Below are 20986 nucleotides of genomic sequence, written 5' to 3' on the forward strand. Positions count from 1 at the left end.
CATACACAAGTGTGCACACACAGTAAACACATACGTGTACACACAAAAGTGCACGCACACACGTAACTAAACACACATGCGTGCACACACAAAACAAGCACATGCACACACATGGTAACTACACACATGCACACACACACACAAAACAAGTGCAGGCACACAGTAACACACATGCACCACACAAAACAAGCGCACGCGCACACAGTAACTAAACACACATGCGCACGCACCCAAACAAGCGCATGCACACACATGCATGGTAACTAAACACACATGCGTGCACACACAAAACAAGCACATGCACACACGGTAACTAAACACACATGCACATACACAAGCACACACGGTAACTAAACGCACACACACAAAACAAGCTCACACACGGTAACTAAACACGCATGCACACACACACAAAACAAGCACACGCACACAGCAACTAAACACACATGCCCATGCACACACACAAAACAAGTGCACGCACACACACGCACGGTACTAAACACATGCACACATACACACAAAACAAGCACAAGAGCACAGACACGGTAACTAAACACACGTGCGCTTTCAAAATGGAAACAAGCATGCACATGCACGCACACAAACACACATGCACGCGTTCAATACTGAAACAAGCGTGCACATGTGTACACAAACGTGTGCACACACGGTAACTAAACACATGCACACTTTCAATACTAAAAGCACGCACATGCGTGCACACACGTATGCACACGCACGGTAACTAAACACACGTGCACTTTCAGTACTGAAACAAGCGCACACATGCGTGCACGCACACACACGGTAACTAAGCACACATACATGCTTTCAGTACTGAAACGAGTGCGCACATCCGCACTCCCGCCTCTGGCTCCCGCACAGACGCTGTGCACACAGCTCTCTCGCGGGTCTCCTCATTTGCTCTAAGACCACACTTCCAGGTGGGGATTGCGGCATCCACTGGGATGAGCCAGGCCAGGGCCTGCAGCCCTGGGAGCCTCGGGTGGATGCAGCGTGGCTCATTCACACTGCAGGGGAGGGAGGCGCCCCGGGCTCGGGTTTGCGGATTTTGCACAGCAATTTAAAAATATCAACCGCCATTACCGACAGCTCGTGCTCTGGAAACAGCCGTGTTACCAGTCACTTCATCAGATGTCCACAGACAGGTGAGTTTTCTCGGGAGGAAGTCGCCCTGGGCAGCACGGGGGTCTGCAGCGCCCGCCTCCTCGTCTCTCCTGACAGACCCCTCCCAGGAGAGGGGGGATGTGAGCCACACCCCGGCTGGCAGTGACAAAGCCCACAGCCAGTGGCCTCGAGGGCTGGGTGCAGGTATCCCCCACCTCCAGGCACCTGAATCCCAGCCTGAGGCCATGGAAGGCTCAGAGCTTCGGAACTGGGCTTGGAGTTTGGTTGTATAAATCGCCAAAACAAATCAGATTGGAAAGCTCCCTACGAACCCTGCCAGGTCTCCAGAACCTTCCTTCTCAGGGGTTTCTTTGTTACACAGGGCAGCCTGGTGAATGGAGGCATGGCGGGGACTCCACTCCTGTCCTGGGCTCCCACGGAGACTCGCCCCACACTCTGCCCAGCCCCCGCCCAAGGGTCGCGAGGACGACCCCACTCCTGCGGGCTCACCGAATGTGATCTTCCCCTTCTCCTCTTGGTCAATGGCTCGAAATAGGTCGGTCACGGTGAGCTCTGCCACCCCCAGGGCCGTCTTGAGGATGCAGGACAGGTCACCTTCGCCGACGCTGCCGTCCTCTTGCGCTCCGTACATCTGCAAGGCAAACTGGGTGTCACCTTGCGGCCTCCACCCCTGCCCACCAGGCCCCGCTGTCCAGGGACACCCCAGCGGCCCTGCCCCGCTTTGTCAGAGCTGCTGGGCACCTGCAGGGCCGGCGGCTGGACACGGGGGACTCGAACTTCCATGTGGAGCCATGCGGCAGGGCCCTGTGCCTTGGATCTGGCCCCTCCAGGTGCCCCGTGGACACACAGCAGATGCTTCTCGGGCAAGGACTCAGACGCTGCCCACCCCACCCGTGATAGCTCAGCAAAGCAACCAGCACCTGTGGCTGCCACTGGGAGGCCGCGGAAGGGTCCTGCCTGGGCCACGGGCGGGCGTGGCGCAAGCTTGGGCTGCAGAGTTCCCCCACGGCCCTCTGCCTCCGTGAGTGCAGGCTACAGCAGACGTGTTCACAAGCATCAGTAATAACATGAAAAAGCCCTGATGGTTAGAAATCGACAGGGCAGATCAGGAGCAGAAATGAGAAGGACCTGGCAGGGCCGGGAGGGCCCCAGCGGGGAGCGGGAACCAGGACCCGCGCTCTCTCCTGAGCTTCACACGTGACGCCTCCTCTCTTCCTCCTGCTCCAGGTGTGGAAGCGGCGGCTCCGGCTCTCTCTGTGCAGGGCCCAGTGCCGAGGCGCCTGCCGCCCGCTCCCCACAACTCCACGGCGCTCCCCTCCCTGGCTTCACAGACTCTGTGACCTGGGGATCCCCCAGACCCCTTGATCAGGGCCTGCCCATCCCTTTGTCCCTCTACCTCCTCGGAAACACTTCGGCTCCCTGTGGGGTGCAGGGTCCTGCCCCAGCCCTTGAGGCTCGAGCCTGGCCCACGCGCTCTGTGGCAGCACTTTCCTCTGAGGTCCCGACGCCGCCCGTGTCCTTCCGCTCCAACCCCTGGGCTCCCTCAGAGCCCTCCCTGCCCCCTCAGATGGGCCAGCTCTTCTACCTGGTTCTTCCCCGAGTCTACCTGGGGCTGCACCATCCCCCGCCGCCCTCTCTCTGCCTGGGGTCCATGGTTCCTGGGGCTCCCGACAGGGCCGTCGCCCTGACTCCGAGTCCCCTTCTCCTGCAGTGCGCTGTGATCTTGAGTGTTTGCTCCACCCTCCGAGAAGTGGGCTGCATGTGAGGGGGGTCGCCCTCTCTTCAGGGAGGGGCTGCGCCTTCACCTCGCCCGGCTCCTCCTTGTGGTGCTCAGGGAAGAAACGCTGACGCCTCCAGCCTTCTGGCCTGGCAAGCTGTCCCAGGGTTCACACCCTCTTCCCGGGGCTCTGCCTCTACCCCATGGACCGGGTCTGCTCCAGGCTCTGGAGACCCCATCCTCACCCTCCACTCTCCCTCCCCTGGGCCTCATCCCACAGCGCTGCTGCACGCGGCCACCCTGTCTTCTGTGGTCTACGTTTCTCTCCTGCTTTTAGATTTGCTGAATCAAACATCTGCAGACAAAATCCACGTTGGTGCTGCTGGAGCCTCAGAACAGGCCGGGTCAAAGCTTCAGGGCCACGGCCTCCAGCTCCTCGGTCGAACTGGATCCCACTCAGCCCCCAGAGAGCAGTGCCTCCTGCCCCCTAGCGGTTGCAAGGCTGCTTCAGAGGGGACGACCTGACATCTGTGTCCATTTGGACATGAGAACTGCAGAGGCAGACTTTCATCCTCGGAGCCTCGTGTAGATGCTGCACGGCAAACGCAGAGGTAGGACTGAGGCTACCACGGGCAACAGACTTCAGGTTCTCACTGTCCACTCTGAGCCGCTGGAAGTTTTACCAGGACCACATCTTAAGGTTTTACACAGTAATCGTAATGAAAAAGAACAAAAACAAGGGGCCCCAAGGCGTATGAAGCACATCGGTACGTTGCACATCTGGAAAGTCTTGAGCACCGGCGGATGCCTCTGGGGTCCTAGGTGCTAGGAGTTCTGTGTCCACAGTCAGCCTGGGGGGGCAGCTTCCTGGATCTCTATGTCCCAAGAGCAGCACGCTGGCGCACTTGCCACGCTCTCTCACACGAGACTGCTCCGTGGAAGCCCTTCCTGCTACATGCAGTCCCCCCAAAATGTGCCAGGCTCCCAGAGCAGCAGAAAAGCACAATGCCCATGACTTCAGGAAATGATGACACCATGAAAGGTATAGGATGCAGAAAGGGACATGGGGAAGCAGCCCGCAAGAAGGTGGGAGGAAGGCAGGGCATGTGCCATCACGGCGGAGCTGCTGAGGGTGGAGGTGAGGCGGGACCCTGGTGTCGCCGTGGGGACGCAGCCACATCAGCGGCCTGGAAGCCTGTGAGAAGTGATCACCCATCCTGCCCCCAGGTGGTCACTGTAGGGCAGCCTGGGCCTCACCCATCGCCTGGTTCACCTGAGAAAGACCTCCCAGTGGTACGTACCCCACCCCAAGCAGGGACCCGGTGCACACTGTCCTCCCCAGTGGGCGTCCTCAACCCTACCACAGTCAGTTACCCTGCCCACCTGCAGGTGGGGCCTCTGCAGGAGGAAGGTCGGGCTCCACAGCCCATTGTTCATGTTGAGAAACAAGGCAACTGCCACCCCACCGCTGCCGTCATTCGCTCCAGATTATACTCGGTGGCTTTAGAGCAGGGGCTGGTGGGGCCAGCAGAACGGGGGGCGGTGGCTCATGCCTGTAATCCCAGCACTTTGGGATGCTGAGGTGGGCGGATCACTTGAGGCCAGGAGTTTGACACCAGCCTGGCCAACATGGTAAAACCCTGTCTCTTCTAAAATTACAAAAATTAGCTGGGTGCCATGGCATGAGCCTGTAATCCCAGCTACTTGGGAGGCTGAGGCACGAGAATCACTTGAACCTGGGAGGCAGAGGTTGGTTGCAGTGAGCCAAGATTGCACCACTGCACTCCAGCCTGGACAACAGAGCGAGACTCCATCTCGCGAAAATTAAAAAACAACAACAGGGCACAGTGAAAGCTGGGCCAGCGGGGGCCGCAGGGCCACAGGGCCTGGCTCAGATCAGGGGCCCTGGGAGGCAGGCTGCCCAGGCCTGGAGGGGCGGAGGAGGTCAGGCTTTCTTACACAGGGCCTGGCTCAGATCAGGGACCCTAGGAGGCAGGCTGCCCAGGCCTGGAGGAGGCAGGGAGGTCAGGCTTTCTTACACAGAGCTGCCAAATGTTGAGGTCATCCAGTTCATCCTGCCTGGGGAGACCCCCACAAGCCACCTTTTCATGTGGGGACATTCCCCAGTGTTGCTATGGAGAGGGTGTGCTGGCGTCAGAAGCAAGAGAAGGGAGTTCTTGGAGTAGTGAGAGACATGCGGCTTCTTGACTCACACATCAGGCCCTTGAGAGTCTGGCTAATGTGAGTCACACCCTGTGAGAAGCCTTGGTAAAGTTGTGCCTCTGTACAGGCAAAGCCGGCCCAGCTCTATCCCAGATGAAATCCACATTGGTGCTGCTGGAGCCTCAGAATAGGCCAGGCCAAACCCTCAGGGTTACCTGGCCTCCCGCCCTCCAGGCCTGACCCAGACCCCACTCAGCCCCCAGGGAGCAGCGACTCCCTGCGGTGAGGCAAGTCCTGAGGGCTTCCCAGGAGTCTGCAGCTGGGCTGGGACCCCAGACTCCCCCAGTGGTGATGACTGGGCTCTGACATGTTGTAGCCCCTGGGGTCAGCTGAGGCGGGCAGCTCCTAAGCCATGCTTTCTTCACCAGTCCACAGTCTGAGGGGGAGAGAGGACAAGGTGTGTGGCCCCTGTGTTAGGTGCCCTGTAGTGTGTGATGGTGTGTGACACCACCAGCCCCACCCAGGTGCCCCAGGACCCAGGAAGAACCTCAGCCATGCTTTCTGATGAGTGTGGATTGCTAATCCAGGAAGAAATAAATCTGGGAGTTTTCTGGGCATTTTACAAACAACAGCTAGCATAAAAAGCTTATGTAAAAATAGCAGTTGGGCAAATGATCAATTAACTGATATTATAAGGAACTAGAGAAATGAACAATGGTGCTGACGTGACTGCACCGCCCTGTCCCCCAGTCAAACCCATGTGAACTCTGCACTCACCTTGAAAGCCAGCTGGATGGTGTCCAGGGTCCGGGCCGGCCGGCAGACGACAGACAGGGCAACCACACACTCTCGCAGGTCCACCTCGCCGCTGCCGCTCTGTGGGGAGAGACGCTCTCAGCCACAGCTCGGCCACCTTCGGCACTGGAGAAACGCCAGGGTTTCCCACGGGTGCTGGTGTTAATTAAAGGCCAGTCCCACTCTCGCTCGGGAACATCTGCCCACGTGAAAAGGGAATCTTGGAAGGACATTCCACCAAGTGGGTTCTCCAAGGTCACTGTGCTGTGTACACTTCTTGGGGCCATTACAGTGACTTCCCAAAGTTCACAAGGCTGCCACAGGAAGCACCTCAGCAAAGCACACGCGATGCAATGCCTGCCACCTGCCAAGACCTGCATTTGAGAAAACCCCCTAAGCACCAAGGCTGATTCTGGGCTCTAGGAATTTAGTCTGTTTATGGCAACCCATTCATCCTGCAGAAAGAAGGTGAACCCGGAGCTGTGACGTGGAGCTAAACACGCAGCCCGGGCCAGCTGTGGAAGCCAGTCAGCCCCGCGCTGACCATTCTCAGTAACTCCTCACACCCAGAGTCTCCAGGGACATGCTGATGTGAGTGAGAAGGGTGGTGAGAGGCACAGGTGGGGGCTGACAGGGTCTGCACTTCTGATGATGATGGGGACGGTCTGCACGTGGCTGCAGGGTGTGCCCAGGCCACAGGAAAGAACCTCCCAGGTCAGGGCGGGAGGAGGTGAGGAGCACCCTGGACAGGGGGAGGATTCTCTGGTCAGACAGCAGGAGATGAAGGGCAACAAGGAGTGGAGGGAGGACTCCCTGGTCAGAGAGCAGGAGGAGGTTCCAGGAGGAGAGCAGCAGGAGCATCCAGGGGTAGAGGGAGGGCTCCCAGGTTGGAGAAAACAGAAGGTGGGGAGCACACAGGATAGGGGGAGGACTCTGGCCAGACAGCAAGTGAGAAGCACTCAGGACAGGGGGAGGACTCTGGCCAGAGAGCAGGAGGTGAGGAGCACCCAGAGGCAAAGGAAGGACTCCCTGGTTGGAGAGAACAAGAGAAGATGAGGAGCACCCAGGGCAGGGGAAGGATTTTGGCCAGAGAGCAGGAGGTGAGGAGCACCCAGGACAGGGGGAGGACTCTGGCCAGACAGCAGGAGGTGAGGAGCACTCAGGAGCAGAGAGGACGCTAGTCAGAGAGCAGGAGGACGTGAGGAGCACCTGGGGCAGAGGGAGGACGCTCTGGTCAGAGAGCAGGAGGAAGTGAGGTGAGGAGCACCCGGGGCAGAAGGACTCCCTGATCAGAGAGCAGGAGATAATGAGCACCCAGGATGGGGGAGGACTCTGGCCAGAGAGCAGGTGAGGAGCACCCAAGGGCAGAGGGAGAACTCTGGTCAGAGCAGGAGGCGGCGAGGTGAGGAGCACCCAGGGGCGGAGGGAGGACTCCCTGTTCAGAGAGCTGGGGGTGAGGAGCACCCAGGGGCAGAGGGAGGACTCCCTGTTCAGAGAGCTGGGGGTGAGGAGCACCCAGGGGTGGAGGGAGGACTCCCTGTTCAGAGAGCTGGGGGTGAGGAGCACCCAGGGGCAGAGGGAGGACTTTGACCAGTAGTTGCCCCTCTACGCTTGTGTCAACCACAGGCTGTAGGTGCTGGGGTGAGACGCACACAGGTCCCTGAGGGTCTTCTGAGGGAACTGATAGCTTTCTTTGTGCTACGCCACACCCCTTGCAAGGCATGGGGTACTGGGACTGGGGCTTGGGTGTCTGGCAGGTGGAAATGACTGCAAGTCCCTGGCTCTGGGAAGGTCTCGGGCTGGGGGTCTGAGGTCCTGGGTGTAAATGGAGAATATTCCTATCTCATAAGATCATGTGCATCTGAAATTGGAGAAAATAAAACATTAACCGCACAGTGTCATAAGTTACCTCGGAACGCTGCCTGTGAATCCAGGAACGCTGCCTGTGAAACCAGTATTCACCATTTCGCGTTTCAATTCCAACACTGTGGTAAAGTGCCTGAGTGCAAACGCAGCTGCAGATGTAGCACGGACACCAGGAGGGACTCGCATCTGAGATGCTGTTTGCAGCTGCCCCGTAGCAGAGGGCCCGTGGCTGGGGGCCCCTTACGGACACCAGGCAGGACTCGCATCTGAGACACTGTTTCCAGCTGCCCTGTAGCAGAGGGCCCGTGGCTGGGGGCCCCTCTGGTGCGTGTGGGAGAATGCCCTGAGCCACACACTGTGATCCTTGGTTCACACTCTGCATACTTGCAGGGGGGCCTCCTTCCCCTGTCCTGGGTGCTCCTCATCTTCTCTTGCTCTCTCCAACCAGGGAGTCCTTCCTTTGCCTCTGGGTGCTCCTCTCTCCTCTCTCCTGCTCCTCCTGCTCTCTGGCCAGAGTCCTCCCCCTGTCCTGAGTGCTCCTCACATGCTCTCTGGCCAGAGAGGCCTCCTGCCTGCCCGGGTTCCACCCAGGGCCGCACTGCAGCTGCTCCGTGTTGGTGCAAAGCATATATGGCGCTGTCACACGGGACATCTCACGCTGTCACGGGACAGTCATGGCTGAAGGAGCCTTCTACACACACCCTGGCGTATCACCAGCTCCTCCAGGACCACAGTGTAAGTGTCCATGCTGTGGCACTGACACCCAGAAAAGACCAGGATTGGCTGACCTGTGGCTCGCCGTGGCAGCCTGTCCCGCCCCTGCGTGCCGCCTCGCACCTTCCTAAAACCCCGAGGCTGCCCGCCACGTTCAGGGCCACCTGGCGTGACTGTGGATGCCTCATCAATTACGACGAGGACCTGGGGATGACGTGCGGAGGGCGGAGGGGAGTGGGCGGCTGCACCAGGAGGAAGCCCTCCCACACCCACAGGCTGGCGGGGAGCCTCTAAGCCGATCATAGAGGACGGGCGTGTTATTAGAAACTCTGACGCCGCAAAGAGCAGCTCTGGTGAGCAGGGGCCCTGCAGGGGGTCCCTTGGAGACCCCAGGCTGGGTGTCACAGTTTGATATTGTTAGATTCCGTAATCAGACTGAAAAACCCCAAACCACAGGCACATTCATCAGTAAAGGGTAATTTAAACGTCAAATGTGTACACGTATTTAAAAGCATGGGAGGAAATACCTCAAAATGATAGGGTGGGGTGGTGATGGGTGGTTTTCCTTCTCTGCTTTCAAATTTGTGTGAAAATATATTTATATTAGAATGAGAAGAATTTATGCTTCAAAAAGCAGGAAGTTTTGCCGACACCCCGCTCCGCAGGCGACAGGCCCTACCTCATCGAACAGTGAAAACATGTCTTCCAGCAAGTCAGAGACGGGGACTTCCAGGGAGGCGGCAAACTCCGCAATACTTATCTTCTCTCCTCCCTTCATCCTGGCTCTTTCTGAGTATCTGTCCAGATCTTTTTCAAGCTTTTCTGGTTTTAGCCTAGACAAAAAAAGAGGGAAAGCTTTCTTTTTCAATAAAATGGCGGCACGCTAACACTAGATTTACTTCTAAGACTCATCAAAATATTAAAATTGACAGAAGTAGCAGCAAGCTAGTTTTCAAGAAAAGGCATTCTCCTAATTGGAAGGTGCGAGATGCATTCTGTCCAAGTGTCAAGCCAGGTGCCTGTGCCCCTGAGACCCGTTCCCTTCCCAGGGCAGATGTGGCAGGACACAGGGTGGCCCTCCTGGGGCGCCGTCCACACAGACAGCTGATGCCAGCATTAAGGGATTGAAAGACACTATGTGGGCTTAAGTTGATGTTTGAAAAAAGCCAGAATAAACATCATTAATAATTATCCCCTCAGTTCCCCACCCTGCAACCCCAGGCAGCCCCCACCAGACCTTGGCATCACGGCTTCTAGCTAATGCTCAAAGAAGAACCAGGTACTCACCCGAGGCCCCGCACGAGCCTGGCAAATTCTAAAAGGCAAGTGTCAGCGGGGAGACGGAGCTGTCCTTCCGCCAGGGCCAGCTGGCAGTCCTCGAACGTGTAGTCAGTCACGGAGACACCCAAGGCCCTACAAGGAGGGCAGCACCCCCGTCAGCCCAGCCTCGTGGCAGCCAGTTCCCACCGCCCCACCAGAATAACTGCCGATGGCTCAGGGGAGAGGAGGGCTGAGGAGAGGCAGTGAGACAGGGGAAGGGCCAGTTGGTGGGGCAGTCACACATTCATCGATCAGCTTCACCTCTCATCTGGGTGCTCTGAAACAATGACGGCAGCCACACCAAAGGTCATGACACAGACTGCCATCACGTGAGAACCGTGAAAAAGTTTGAAACAGCGTGAGAATGACCAACATGTGACATGGAGACACGAAGTGAGCTCATGGTGCGAGAATTACCAACATGTGACCCAGAGACGCCAAAGTGAGCTCACGGTGCTGGAAAACGGTGCTAATAGGCTTGCTCAACACAGGGTTGCCACAAACGTGAAGCAACTGTCTGTGAAGCACAGGATGAAGCAGAGTGAGGCGGGCTGTGCCCTCACTCCCAGAGCTGCCCTGACCGTGCCGTGTGTGCTCAGGTGATGAGAAATCGGTGCCTCTCTAGTCCTAGTTGAGAGCCGCTGAAGTTCCCCTTGGCAAACTTAGGCATCATCATTTGGAACAGCAGAGTCTCAGGCTATCCACAGGAAAGGATGAGGCCCAAATGAGGGGCTGCCTGTGAAGCTCACAGCAGTCCTGGCCCCGCCACGTGTGACTCCAGGTGAGCCAGGGACCAGGAGCCCTGGCTGGGAGAACCACCCACCTCCACCAGCCACACCTGGGGCCATCCCCGGCCTCTCCTGATGGCCCGTCCTGGATGGCACCTCTCTCCAGGCCAGCACTGCACACGTGCCATTCAACTCAGAACCCCAAATGACTCAGAGGCCAGCCCCATCCCAGATGAAAACCAAGGTCGGGGAAGGATGTGTGCGCTCGGCCACCCTGGGGTGCCACCATCCTTGCAGCGGGCAGGGGAGGAGAACGTGCTTCCAACACTGCCTCCTAGGACCCACTACGGGAGTGGGAAACCAGCCGGGAGGAGGCGCTGCCAGGGTCCCTCTGCTCATGATCAACTCCACTCCCCGAGTGGGGCTGCACGGCCCCGCCCAGGCCCAGGAGTCTGAAGCTGCTTCTCCCTCCCATCTCCACTCCCCGAGTGGGGCTGCACAGGCCCCGCCCAGGCCCAGGATTCCGAGGCTGTTTCTCCCTCCCATTTTCCTTGGTGGGGGGTTTTGCTGACGGTGGCAGACCCTCCAACAGCCCTGATGTGATGAAACATGGCTCCTGGTAATTTGGAGTGGGGTTTTAAGAGAATTCTGAATTACTACAATGGAAATGGCAGCACTCTCATACCCTAAAAAAGGTACAAGTTCCTCGGAGTCTGTTTGAAATGGAGGGTTCTAAAATAATCAGTGAGGCCCACAGGTGATCTCTCCTTGAGCTCTGTAAAATCTGTTCTCTTCCTCCTAAGTCCCCAAAAGTAGCCAGTATTGGCAGCAGTCCGGAGCACAGGTGCTGGGCTTGGAGGTGGGAATGCATTCCCCTGGCTCGGCGCCTACTCAGCTTTTTGTATTGTTCAGAGCTGCCTGTGGTGGGGGTTGAGTGGAGCTTTGCGGGACAGAGACTGCCGGGCCCATTTCTAACCTCGGACACATGCTTTGGGAGGGAGAGGATGGGAACGTGAGGGAACGGGCCGCCCAGCTGAATCTTCAGGGTGTCAGCGGAGTGTGAACAAAGTGGCTCGGAGGTCAGAGCCAGGCACACTCTGATGGGCCCGGCCGTGGCTGTGTTCCCCTCTGGGCTCTCTGGAGAGGCGAGTTCCCAGCCATGCCCCGACCTGCTGCAGCAGGAGCCTGGGGGTGGGGCCGGTGGACCGAGGCTGATGTGGCTTCCAGGTGGCTCCTGCAGCTCAGGTCTGGCAGCCGCCCGGTGGAGGGGAGGCTCTAGCTCTACTGGACAGGGCTTTGCAGGAGGAAGCACTAGGGAGGCATTCACGTGGGGTAAATCCAGGTGGGAGGACCTGGTTGCAAGGACAAGTGTGGGGGAATGGGACCCTGAGGGATGGAAGAGATGGGGAGGGCGTGTGAGCCGACGACACCGAGGGAGGGAGAGGGGGAGGGCGTGTGAGCCGACGACACCGAGGGAGGGAGAGGGGGAGGGCGTGTGAGCCGACGACACCGAGGGAGGGAGAGGGGGAGGGCGTGTGAGCCGACGACACCGAGGGAGGGAGAGGGGGAGGGCGTGTGAGCCGACGACACCGAGGGAGGGAGAGGGGGAGGGCGTGTGAGCCGACAGCACTGCCGGCCATGCAAGCAGGGGACCTGGGACCATGGGAAGTGAGGACATTCCCTCTTCCTAACTGCATGCACGACAACTGTGTAAGTAGCACAAGTCACCTTACAAGATTAAATGTGCAACCACCACTCCACCCTGCGAGATAGAGTAAGGGCACCGGTAAGTATCACACAGGCAGATGAGCAAAGGTAGGCGTGGAGGCCGCCGCACAGATGTAAAGTTGGCTCAGGCCAGTGCCCCGTTGGCTCATTTAGGGCATAGGGAACATAGGACCTGGGGTGACCAACGGCTGCAAGCAGGTCTGGAAGAACCAGTCATGCATCTTCCAAACGTCAAAGAGGGTGAAATGCCATCAGAAGGAAACAAGGGATGCACAGCACAAGGCCAAGCACACTTCACCAACATGCATGAAGCTGGTTCCTGAACTTTTGCAAGAATGCCTTTTCCTAACGCTGTTGCCTATTTTAAATATACAGAGAGCAGCACTCTGGGAGACACCCCTGACTCGGCGATGGGGGAAGGAGCTGCTCACTTACTCGGCCATGACTCGCCGCACGTTGCTGGCATACAGCGCGGGGTTCCTCTTCTCCTCCTCAGAAGGGCTGTACACAGGAAGGAACTGAGCACACAGAGAAGCTGCGTTAGTATCACAAGACGCTGACCTCAGCAACACCACCATAATGACAACTGGGAGGCTGACAAAATTAAGATCTGTCAAAGTAACGCCCATTAGAACCGTCTTCAAAGTTGTCATGTGCACGTGTGTACGCACACACACACCCCATGATGCATGAACTGCACACGTGTGCACCTGAACACTCACCCTCACCGGTGCTCCCTGGGAGCGCCTGCTGCCTACATCAGAACATCGGGCTCTCTGATCTACACTCACCCGTCAGTGCTCCCTGGGAGCGCCTGCTGCCTACATCAGAACATCTGGCTCTCTGATCTACACTCACCCCCGTCAGTGCTCCCTGGGAGCGCCTGCTGCCTACATCAGAACATCTGGCTCTCTGATCTACACTCACCCCCGTCAGTGCTCCCTGGGAGTGCCTGCTGCCTACATCAGAACATCTGGCTCTCTGATCTACACTCACCCCCGTCAGTGCTCCTAGGAGCGCCTGCTGCCTACATCAGAACATCTGGCTCTCTGATCTACACTCACCCCCGTCAGTGCTCCCTGGGAGCGCCTGCTGCCTACATCAGAACATCTGGCTCTCTGATCTACACTCACCCCCGTCAGTGCTCCCTGGGAGCGCCTGCTGCCTACATCAGAACATCTGGCTCTCTGATCTACACTCACCCCCGTCAGTGCTCCCTGGGAGCGCCTGCTGCCTACATCAGAACATCTGGCTCTCTGATCTACACTCACCCCCGTCAGTGCTCCTAGGAGCGCCTGCTGCCTACATTAGAACATCCAGCTCCCTGATGTCACAGAGGGGCTTACGCCCATTTCTGACAGAATCAGTTTTGTAATGGGGATAATGCAGCACGTTATTCCTACATTTGGAACAGATTATTGGCAGCGTTTTGCCACCTCTTGCATTTTGAAACTAAAAGAAATTGTCCAATGAATTTGTCCTTGCCTGAGTGACACTTACACAGCATTTTAAATGACTATGACCCACATTGCACACCGTGCAGGAAAGGGCACAAGATCACCCTGGATGTCCTTTTCTCTAATATGGAATATTTCAGAATACAGGAACATCCTGAAACCCCAATTCTCGCTGTTATTTCTAAAACTTCCGTAAACTGCCATGGTTCCTTGCATCAACATTTGCATCTTGTATGAACAACGTCAGTAAGGACAGAGCAGTTTTGCAAAACCATTCACTTTCTTTTCAACTCTTAAAATTAGAAACCAGGCCTGTAACACGGCCATTCAACACCAGGGAGCCCTCAGGAGCTCAAGCTCAGTCCCTGTGTTCTGTGCTCGAAGCCTGGCCTGCACCCTCCCGGCCACTGCCCATCCAGCCACATAATCCTGCTGGGTGGGGGGACTGCCGCCCTCAGGCCCGGGCCAAGGCCCTTCAGCCCAGTCCTCTGTAATGAGAGCAGCTTATCCTCTATGGAAGTGAACAGCCGGGAGTAAAGCCGGGCTTATCAGTATATTTCGTAGTGCTCTCCAATATTTACTGGAAGGCAGCAAATTGTTTTATTAAATATTTAAGTTGCATGTGACTCATCTTTTATTTCCAGATTCAAGAAGTGCATATTAATTCCCCTTTTAAACAAAAAAAGAACTACTCCTCATCGACTTAGATAAAACTGTGCAGGCTACACAGAGGTGACTACTTAGCCCAAGGTCTTGACTCTGGAGACCTGGGTCAGGCTGAGAAGGGGGATCTTTGACTATGTATTAAACAGAGCATGGTGCTATGACAAACTCAGCGGTATTAAATATGTAAAGTAAAACTAAGAGCCAAACAAATAATTATTTGCATGTGGGCCAGCTTCATATGCCCTTAAGCTACAATACCCATAATAATGAATGGTAGGTTTAAAAAATCCTTTCCAGCTGGGTGTGGTAGTTCACGCTTGTGATCCCAGCACTTTAGGAGGCCAAGGCGGGAGGACTGCTTGAGCCCAGGAGTTTGAGACCAGCCTAGGCAACAAAGTGAGACCCGTCTCTACAAAAATTAGCTAGGCATGGTGGCGTGTGCCTGTGGTCCAATTACGTGGGAGGCTGAGGTAGGGAGATCGCTTGGGCCCAGGAGGTCGAGGCTGCAGTGAGCCCATTGCTACACTCCAGCCTGGGCAACAGAGCAAGACAAAATGCTGTCTCAGAAAAACAAAAAACAAAAACCCAAATCTTATCCAAGTGGTTCAGACTCATAAAAGAGACATAAAGTCATTGAGGTAAAGCAACCAGAGGCTCCTCGAAGGGGCCCTGAGAAATGGAAAGATGGGAAAGCAAGACAGATGATATGTCACAGTGTACAAGGCTATCTGGGCATCCTGGTGTAACCTCGTGTCTGCATCAACCACTGTGAAGAGCGCTGTGTAACTCTGTATCCATACGAACCTCGATTTCCACGTGGTTGTGAAACTGACACAGCGTGAGCCACAGGATTTCCAGCCTTAAAAACAGATTGCACAACGTTGAGCAGATTTACGACATGGGTTAACAAGTAAATTACTCCCAATTCTGGAGCGAAACCTCCAGATGCGCCCTCCAGAGGGCGCTACTGGGCAGTCAACGCTCCCGCGGAGGGGGTGCCCTGCCCAACCAGCCCGAGCCCCAGTGTGACGTACAGCCGTGGGTGGAAATGCTGCTTTTCCGATTCAACACCTGCTTATGTCTTTGGTTCGTCTAGCAAGACACCATCTCCTGCTTGTTCTCCAGTTCAGGAGACCTCGTACAGCCCACACCTGTCCCTCCACACCTGTCCCTCCTCGCTGTCCCCAGGCAGCACAGGCCCTAAGTCATGCCACCCCTCCAGCCTGGATCCAGAGTTCCCAACCTCAGAACCAGGATCACCATGCCTTTGCCGCAGGAGTTGACATGGGAGACATTTGGAGCTGCTCCCAGGGCCACACTCACGCCCCCGACAGCCCACTGCCCCAACCCTGTTTCTGCCCTGTCATGCCAGCCCCAGCCCTAGGCCCCCGGGACCCCAGAACCCCTATACCCCCCACAGCCCCCTCCCAGCTCTGCTCCCAGCTGGGAGCCTCCACACGCCAGCCTGGGAAGCGCTGACCTCAACACCTTCACCTGAAAGCACCAGCGGACCCACATCCTCCCAAACGCCTGGAATGGAGCTGCTCTCTCTTGGACTTTCCCGCTCCCTCTGCCCTCCCGACGTCAGCTCAGACGTCAGCACCCAGGAGGCCCTGACCAGCCTGTGGCCCCGGGCTTCTCCTCTGGGGCTCGTTCCCGTTTCTGTGGGGTTGTTCATTGTTGCATAACTGACCTTCGGTGTCTCTGCTGGGGGGACAGGGACACTGACTCACAGCAGGGGCTGGCCTCCCACCCAGCACGACTCAGTCTCTGTGCCTGTGCAGACGGGGTCCCCCCAGACACCCCTAAATCTCCACTTTCCTTACCAGGGGCCACCAGGTAGACGATGGTAATTACTGAGCTGGCAAACTCGAGAGCGGAATGCAAGACTCACAGTTCCCTTCCTGCTGGTACTGAAGACGTGCAACTTAAGACCCCAGAATCCAGGAGTGTCAGGCCTGGGCCACATCTGTACGTTTAGTTTTCACAATGGGCTGAACCTAACAGCTGGCCCACACCTGCTTTCACAACTGCAAAAGTAACTAGCGTGCACAGCAGACCCCAAGCAGCCCCTACGTGTTCATGGAACAACAGGACAAAGAGAACGACACGGCGTTCAACTTACGCTCCAGGTCCTTGCCACGTCCATGTGATGGTGTCCTGGGGAGGAAGAGGCAGGGTCAGTCAGCATGGGGCCTGCACCCAGCACCTGCGTGTGCCGGCCTCTCCCTGCACCTCCCACCCCACAGAGGCGCTGCAGCCAGGGGGAAGGGAGGAGGGTGCTAGAGCTCCAGCTTCCCAGAGTCCCTGAGGATCCAGGACTCGGACCAGCCCCCCAGCCTGAGGTCCCCAGAGCCTCTAAGGACCCAGAGAACCACCTCCTTACAGGTCCCCAGAGGTCCCCCAAGATCCCCAGAGTCCCTGAGGACTCAGAGCCCCCTCTTGTAGGTTCCCAGAGCCCCTAGGACCTGGGAAAAGGGTCCTCCCTCCCTGCATGCTCTCCACTTTCCTCACCGACCTGGGGACACCAATTCCAGTGTGCACCTGGGACCCTGGCCCTCTCCTGCCCACCGCTCTCTCCAACTGCTCTGAGTGTTCCCCCAACCACGGTGCATGTGCAGGGCCCCCCCACCCCGGGTGCTCTGGAAGTCCCATCTTCAGCCTCAGTGCCGCCGGGCAGGGACCACACAGCAGGGGCCGTGACGGCAGAGGCCCGGACACCGTCACCCTGGGGTGGACCTTCTGCTCCCCTGACGGCTAAGCTAGTGCTTCTTGGTGCATCCAGTAATAGTGTGTTGCTTTAAACACACTGATGAAACAATCTTAAAAGTGGAAAATCTAGATGACTGCACAGATCGGAGTCTGTTGCCCTCGGGTTGACTTTTTTGCCCACAGGAGTTGCACTGGGGCATGGTTTCTGCAGCGGAGGCAGGAAGGGGCCCTTGGCCAGGAGCCTGGCTGACAAACGCACGCCTCAGTAAGAAGGATGAGGTCTGTCAGTCGTGTGACTACCGGCCCTGACTCCATTTTATTACCTGACCGTCAGCTCTCCGGGCAAAGTGAAGCCCGGCAGGCATCGGACGGGACAGGCCCTGAGGCGGATGGCCCAGAACCCTGGCACCCAGAGGCCACCTGTATTTCTGCCCCACTATGTCCTGACCCACGAGGTTTTTCTTTCAGTGCTTTCCTTTGCCATCACAAAAAGCAACTGCTATAGACGGGAAGCTCGCTGTGATGGGCAGGCCCTCCTCGGCGCTCTCCCAGGTGGGCGCTCCACCAGGAACCTGCAGTGAGCCCAGCACCAGTGGGCTGTGGGGACCTTGAGTCCGCCTGGGCCGTCTTTATGCTCCAGGAGCCCATGAAGGGGCAAGGACGTGCGGGAGTCACTGCCGTGGAAGGGGGAACACAGCTGGCACCAAATGAATGCCCTGAGCTCGGCGGCAGGCCTGTGAGGCAAGGTCGCCTAAGTGGGGAGGGCCGATGGAACCAGAAGTATTCTGAGCATCCAAGAGCACCTGGAGGAAGGTGCAGCAGCCACCTTACAGGTGTGGAAACTGAGGCAGGACATGGGCAGGGGCGGGGCCAGGGGCTGGGGCTGCGGCCAGGGGCAGGGATGGAACAGGGCCTGGGTCAGGGGTGGGGTGGGGCGGGGCAGAGCCAGGGCAGGCTGGGGTGGGGTGGGGCGGGGCAGAGCCAGGGCAGGCTGGGGTAAGATGGGGTGGTGTGGGCCAGGGCAGAGCCAGGGCAGGCTGGGGAGGGGTGGGCCAGGGCAGAGCCAGGGCAGGCTGGGGTGGGGTGGGGTGGGATGGGGTGGGGGGGTGGGATAGGGTTGGGGGGGCGTGGGGTAGGGTGGGGGGGTGGGATAGGGTTGGGGGGGCGTGGGGTAGGGAGGGTGGGGTGGGGCAGAGCCAGGGCAGGGTGGGGTGGGGTAGGGTGGGGCAGAGCCAGGGCAGGCTGGGGTGGGCTGGGGCGGGGCAGAGCCAGGGCAGGCTGGGGTGGGCTGGGGCGGGGCAGAGCCAGGGCAGGCTGGGGTGGGCTGGGGCGGGGCAGAGCCAGGGCAGGCTGGGGTGGGCTGGGGCGGGGCAGAGCCAGGGCAGGCTGGGGTGGGCTGGGGCGGGGCAGAGCCAGGGCAGGCTGGGGTGGGCTGGGGCGGGGCAGAGCCAGGGCAGGCTGGGGTGGGGTGGGGCGGGGCAGAGCCAGGGCAGGCTGGGGTGGGGTGGGCCAGGGCAGAGCCAGGGCAGGCTGGGGAGGGGTGGGCCAGGGCAGAGCCAGGGCAGGCTGGGGTAAGATGGGGTGGGGTGGGCCAGGGCAGAGCCAGGGCAGGCTGGGGTGGGGTGGGGTGGGATGGGGTGGGGGGGTGGGATAGGGTTGGGGGGGCATGGGGTAGGGTGGGGGGGTGGGATAGGCTTGGGGGGGCGTGGGGTAGGGTGGGTGGGGTGGGGCAGAGCCAGGGCAGGCTGGGGTGGGGTGGGCTGGGGTGGGGTGGGGTGGGGCAGAGCCAGGGCAGGCTGGGGTGGGCTGGGGTGGGGCAGAGCCAGGGCAGGCTAGGGTGGGCTGGGATGGGGGGAGTAGGGTGGGGCAGGGGGGTGTGGTGGGGTGTGATGGGCCAGGGCAGGCTGGGGTGGGGTGGGGTGGGGTGTGGTGTGGTGGGCCGGGGCAGAGCCAGGGCAGGCTAAGCCTCCTCCAGAGGCGGCAAGGCCCCATGGGGAACTGCTCTGAGGCCTCATCCAGACTTTCTCCCAAAGGTGGGGTCTACCACCTTCGCCCCAGGAGCTCTGGACCCCAAACGCCTTCTTAATTCTCTTAAACCAAACAAAACCTGAGCACTAAATGATAAAACCACAGAAATGACAAAGTCACCTCCTTTCTCTCCAGCTGCCTCCGCCTTCCAGAACTTAAATGTTCTTAATTTTTAAACTTCCTGGAGCATGAACTGGGTACTGAAAGCTGCTGGGGGCCCTGGCCGGTGATGTGGGGTAGAGGGGTTCCCTCTCCAAAATGTCAGGTTTGGCACACAGAGGAAAGGGCAGCTTTGTCAGGAGCTATGGAAGCAGGGCTCTGGAACACTGGGGACCACTGTGGAATCATGGGGTTGATCAGGGACACGTGCGTAGAACAGGCCGCACTCAGGAACGTGCCGAGCCCAGGGCCCGGGCCTGTCCTGCCCTCTCCAGCGCTGAGGCCGGATGGACTCAGCATGGCCAAGTGTGGGCTGTGGCGCAGATAAAGGGTGTGGAGAGACAGAGACACAGGTGCACAGAGGCAGCTCGCAGTTCCCGTTCCCAGAGAATTCCCCTGGAAGCTGACCCCAGGAAAACACAACTCACCAGTTTATTTGGATATCGTAAAACCACAGGCTGGACGGGCGCTCCAGGGATGAATGCACCTGCCGAGAAAGGAACAGCGGTGTTGCCCATGGCAGCCCACGCGGGACAGTGTCTGCTGCGTTTCTCATGCTGCCCTTGGGATAAAAGTGAGCTTTTCTGTCTAGGCCTTCCTGGTCAGCAAGGGCACTCCATGCCTGGACTATCTCAACATCTCTCCTGACCGTAAACACCCAGCGCCACAGCACGGATGGGCAGGAACATCGGCCAGGGGCGCTCCCCGGCCAAGGAACACTTTCTGTTATAACATCGCGCGCAAGCTGGAAGGCGTCTGTGGAGGGACACTTGCTATTATAACATTGCGCACGAGCTGGAAGACATCTGTGGAGGGACACTTTCTGCTATAACGTTGCGCACCAGCTGGAAGGCGTTGGTGGGAAGTGGGGGTCCTCATCACCGGCCATGCTCATCCACCTGATGGGGTTAGGGTCTGCCCTCACCAAGCACATACACCTGCTTCGGGGCCCCACCCACCGCCCTCACCTGCCCCTGGGGCTCAGCTCCAAGGACAGGCGGATTTGGTCACAGCTGCAGCAGGACTTGCCCGGGATCTGCCTCTCTCTCTGAGCGGCTGCCACCTGATGGGCTCCCAAGGAATCAGGAGGAGCCCCAGCGAGGCCCAGCTGAGCCACAGGCCGCAGAGGCTCAGGAACTTCCCCGTTCCCACTGGAATTGTGGCTGTACCCAGCAGCCGCTCCGCCTTCTCACTGGCCGGAGTTGTGCCCTTGCGGGCTGGAGCAAGGCACCATGGACTCTGTGGATGATTGTTTCTATTTTAAATTCTATTTCAATTTCTATTGAAAGAGTTTTTTTTTAACTGGAAAACTCAGGCATCAGAAGTACTCAAGTTTTAGAACAGGACAGGCGGTCTGAGAAGGGCTCCCCTGCCTGGCGACCTGAGGCCAGGCGAGCGAATCCCCAGGCAGCGCGTTCCTCCCAGGCTGCCAGCGAGTGCCACTATGTGGTCAGGAGTTTGCGGCTGGTCCTGGCTGCGGGATTCTGCACAATTCTGGGAGAATGGAGCCCATGCTTGCCCCTGGGGCTGCCAGGAGCATCTGTCCCTAGGGCCAATTCTCCTTTCACGGTGGCCTGAGGCCAGAGGCCCATGTCAGGGCTGAAACCTCGAGCTGACCGCCCAACCCACTCGGCTTTCGTCTCATGCAGGACATCCACCTGCAGCCTTGGTGTCCAGCTGGCACCCCAAGTCCCTGGGCCCGTGTGCCACAGCTTCCCCTGTGTCCAGGGCTGGGTTGCCCCCTTCCTGCTGTGGGCTCAGCAGCACCTGGGAGCGAGCTCATG

General features: G+C 58.3%; 1 protein-coding gene across 1 annotated transcript in view; it reads right to left on the bottom strand.

Annotated features, from left to right (window-relative positions):
* The window catches only part of LPCAT1 (lysophosphatidylcholine acyltransferase 1), a 64956-nt gene that overhangs the window by 3355 nt on the left and 40615 nt on the right, over window positions 1-20986 (bottom strand). The window contains exons 6-13 of the mRNA XM_063604166.1: window positions 19631-19689; window positions 16429-16463; window positions 15108-15162; window positions 12616-12698; window positions 9692-9817; window positions 9084-9237; window positions 5807-5905; window positions 1639-1780 (exon numbers count right to left, since the gene is read on the bottom strand). Coding sequence (XP_063460236.1) covers window positions 1639-1780; window positions 5807-5905; window positions 9084-9237; window positions 9692-9817; window positions 12616-12698; window positions 15108-15162; window positions 16429-16463; window positions 19631-19689 — 753 coding nt within the window. The remainder of the gene's footprint in view (window positions 1-1638; window positions 1781-5806; window positions 5906-9083; window positions 9238-9691; window positions 9818-12615; window positions 12699-15107; window positions 15163-16428; window positions 16464-19630; window positions 19690-20986) is intronic.

Source organism: Pan paniscus, chromosome 4, assembly GCF_029289425.2.
Source record: "Pan paniscus chromosome 4, NHGRI_mPanPan1-v2.0_pri, whole genome shotgun sequence".
In the NCBI taxonomy this organism is placed as follows: Eukaryota; Metazoa; Chordata; class Mammalia; order Primates; family Hominidae; genus Pan; species Pan paniscus.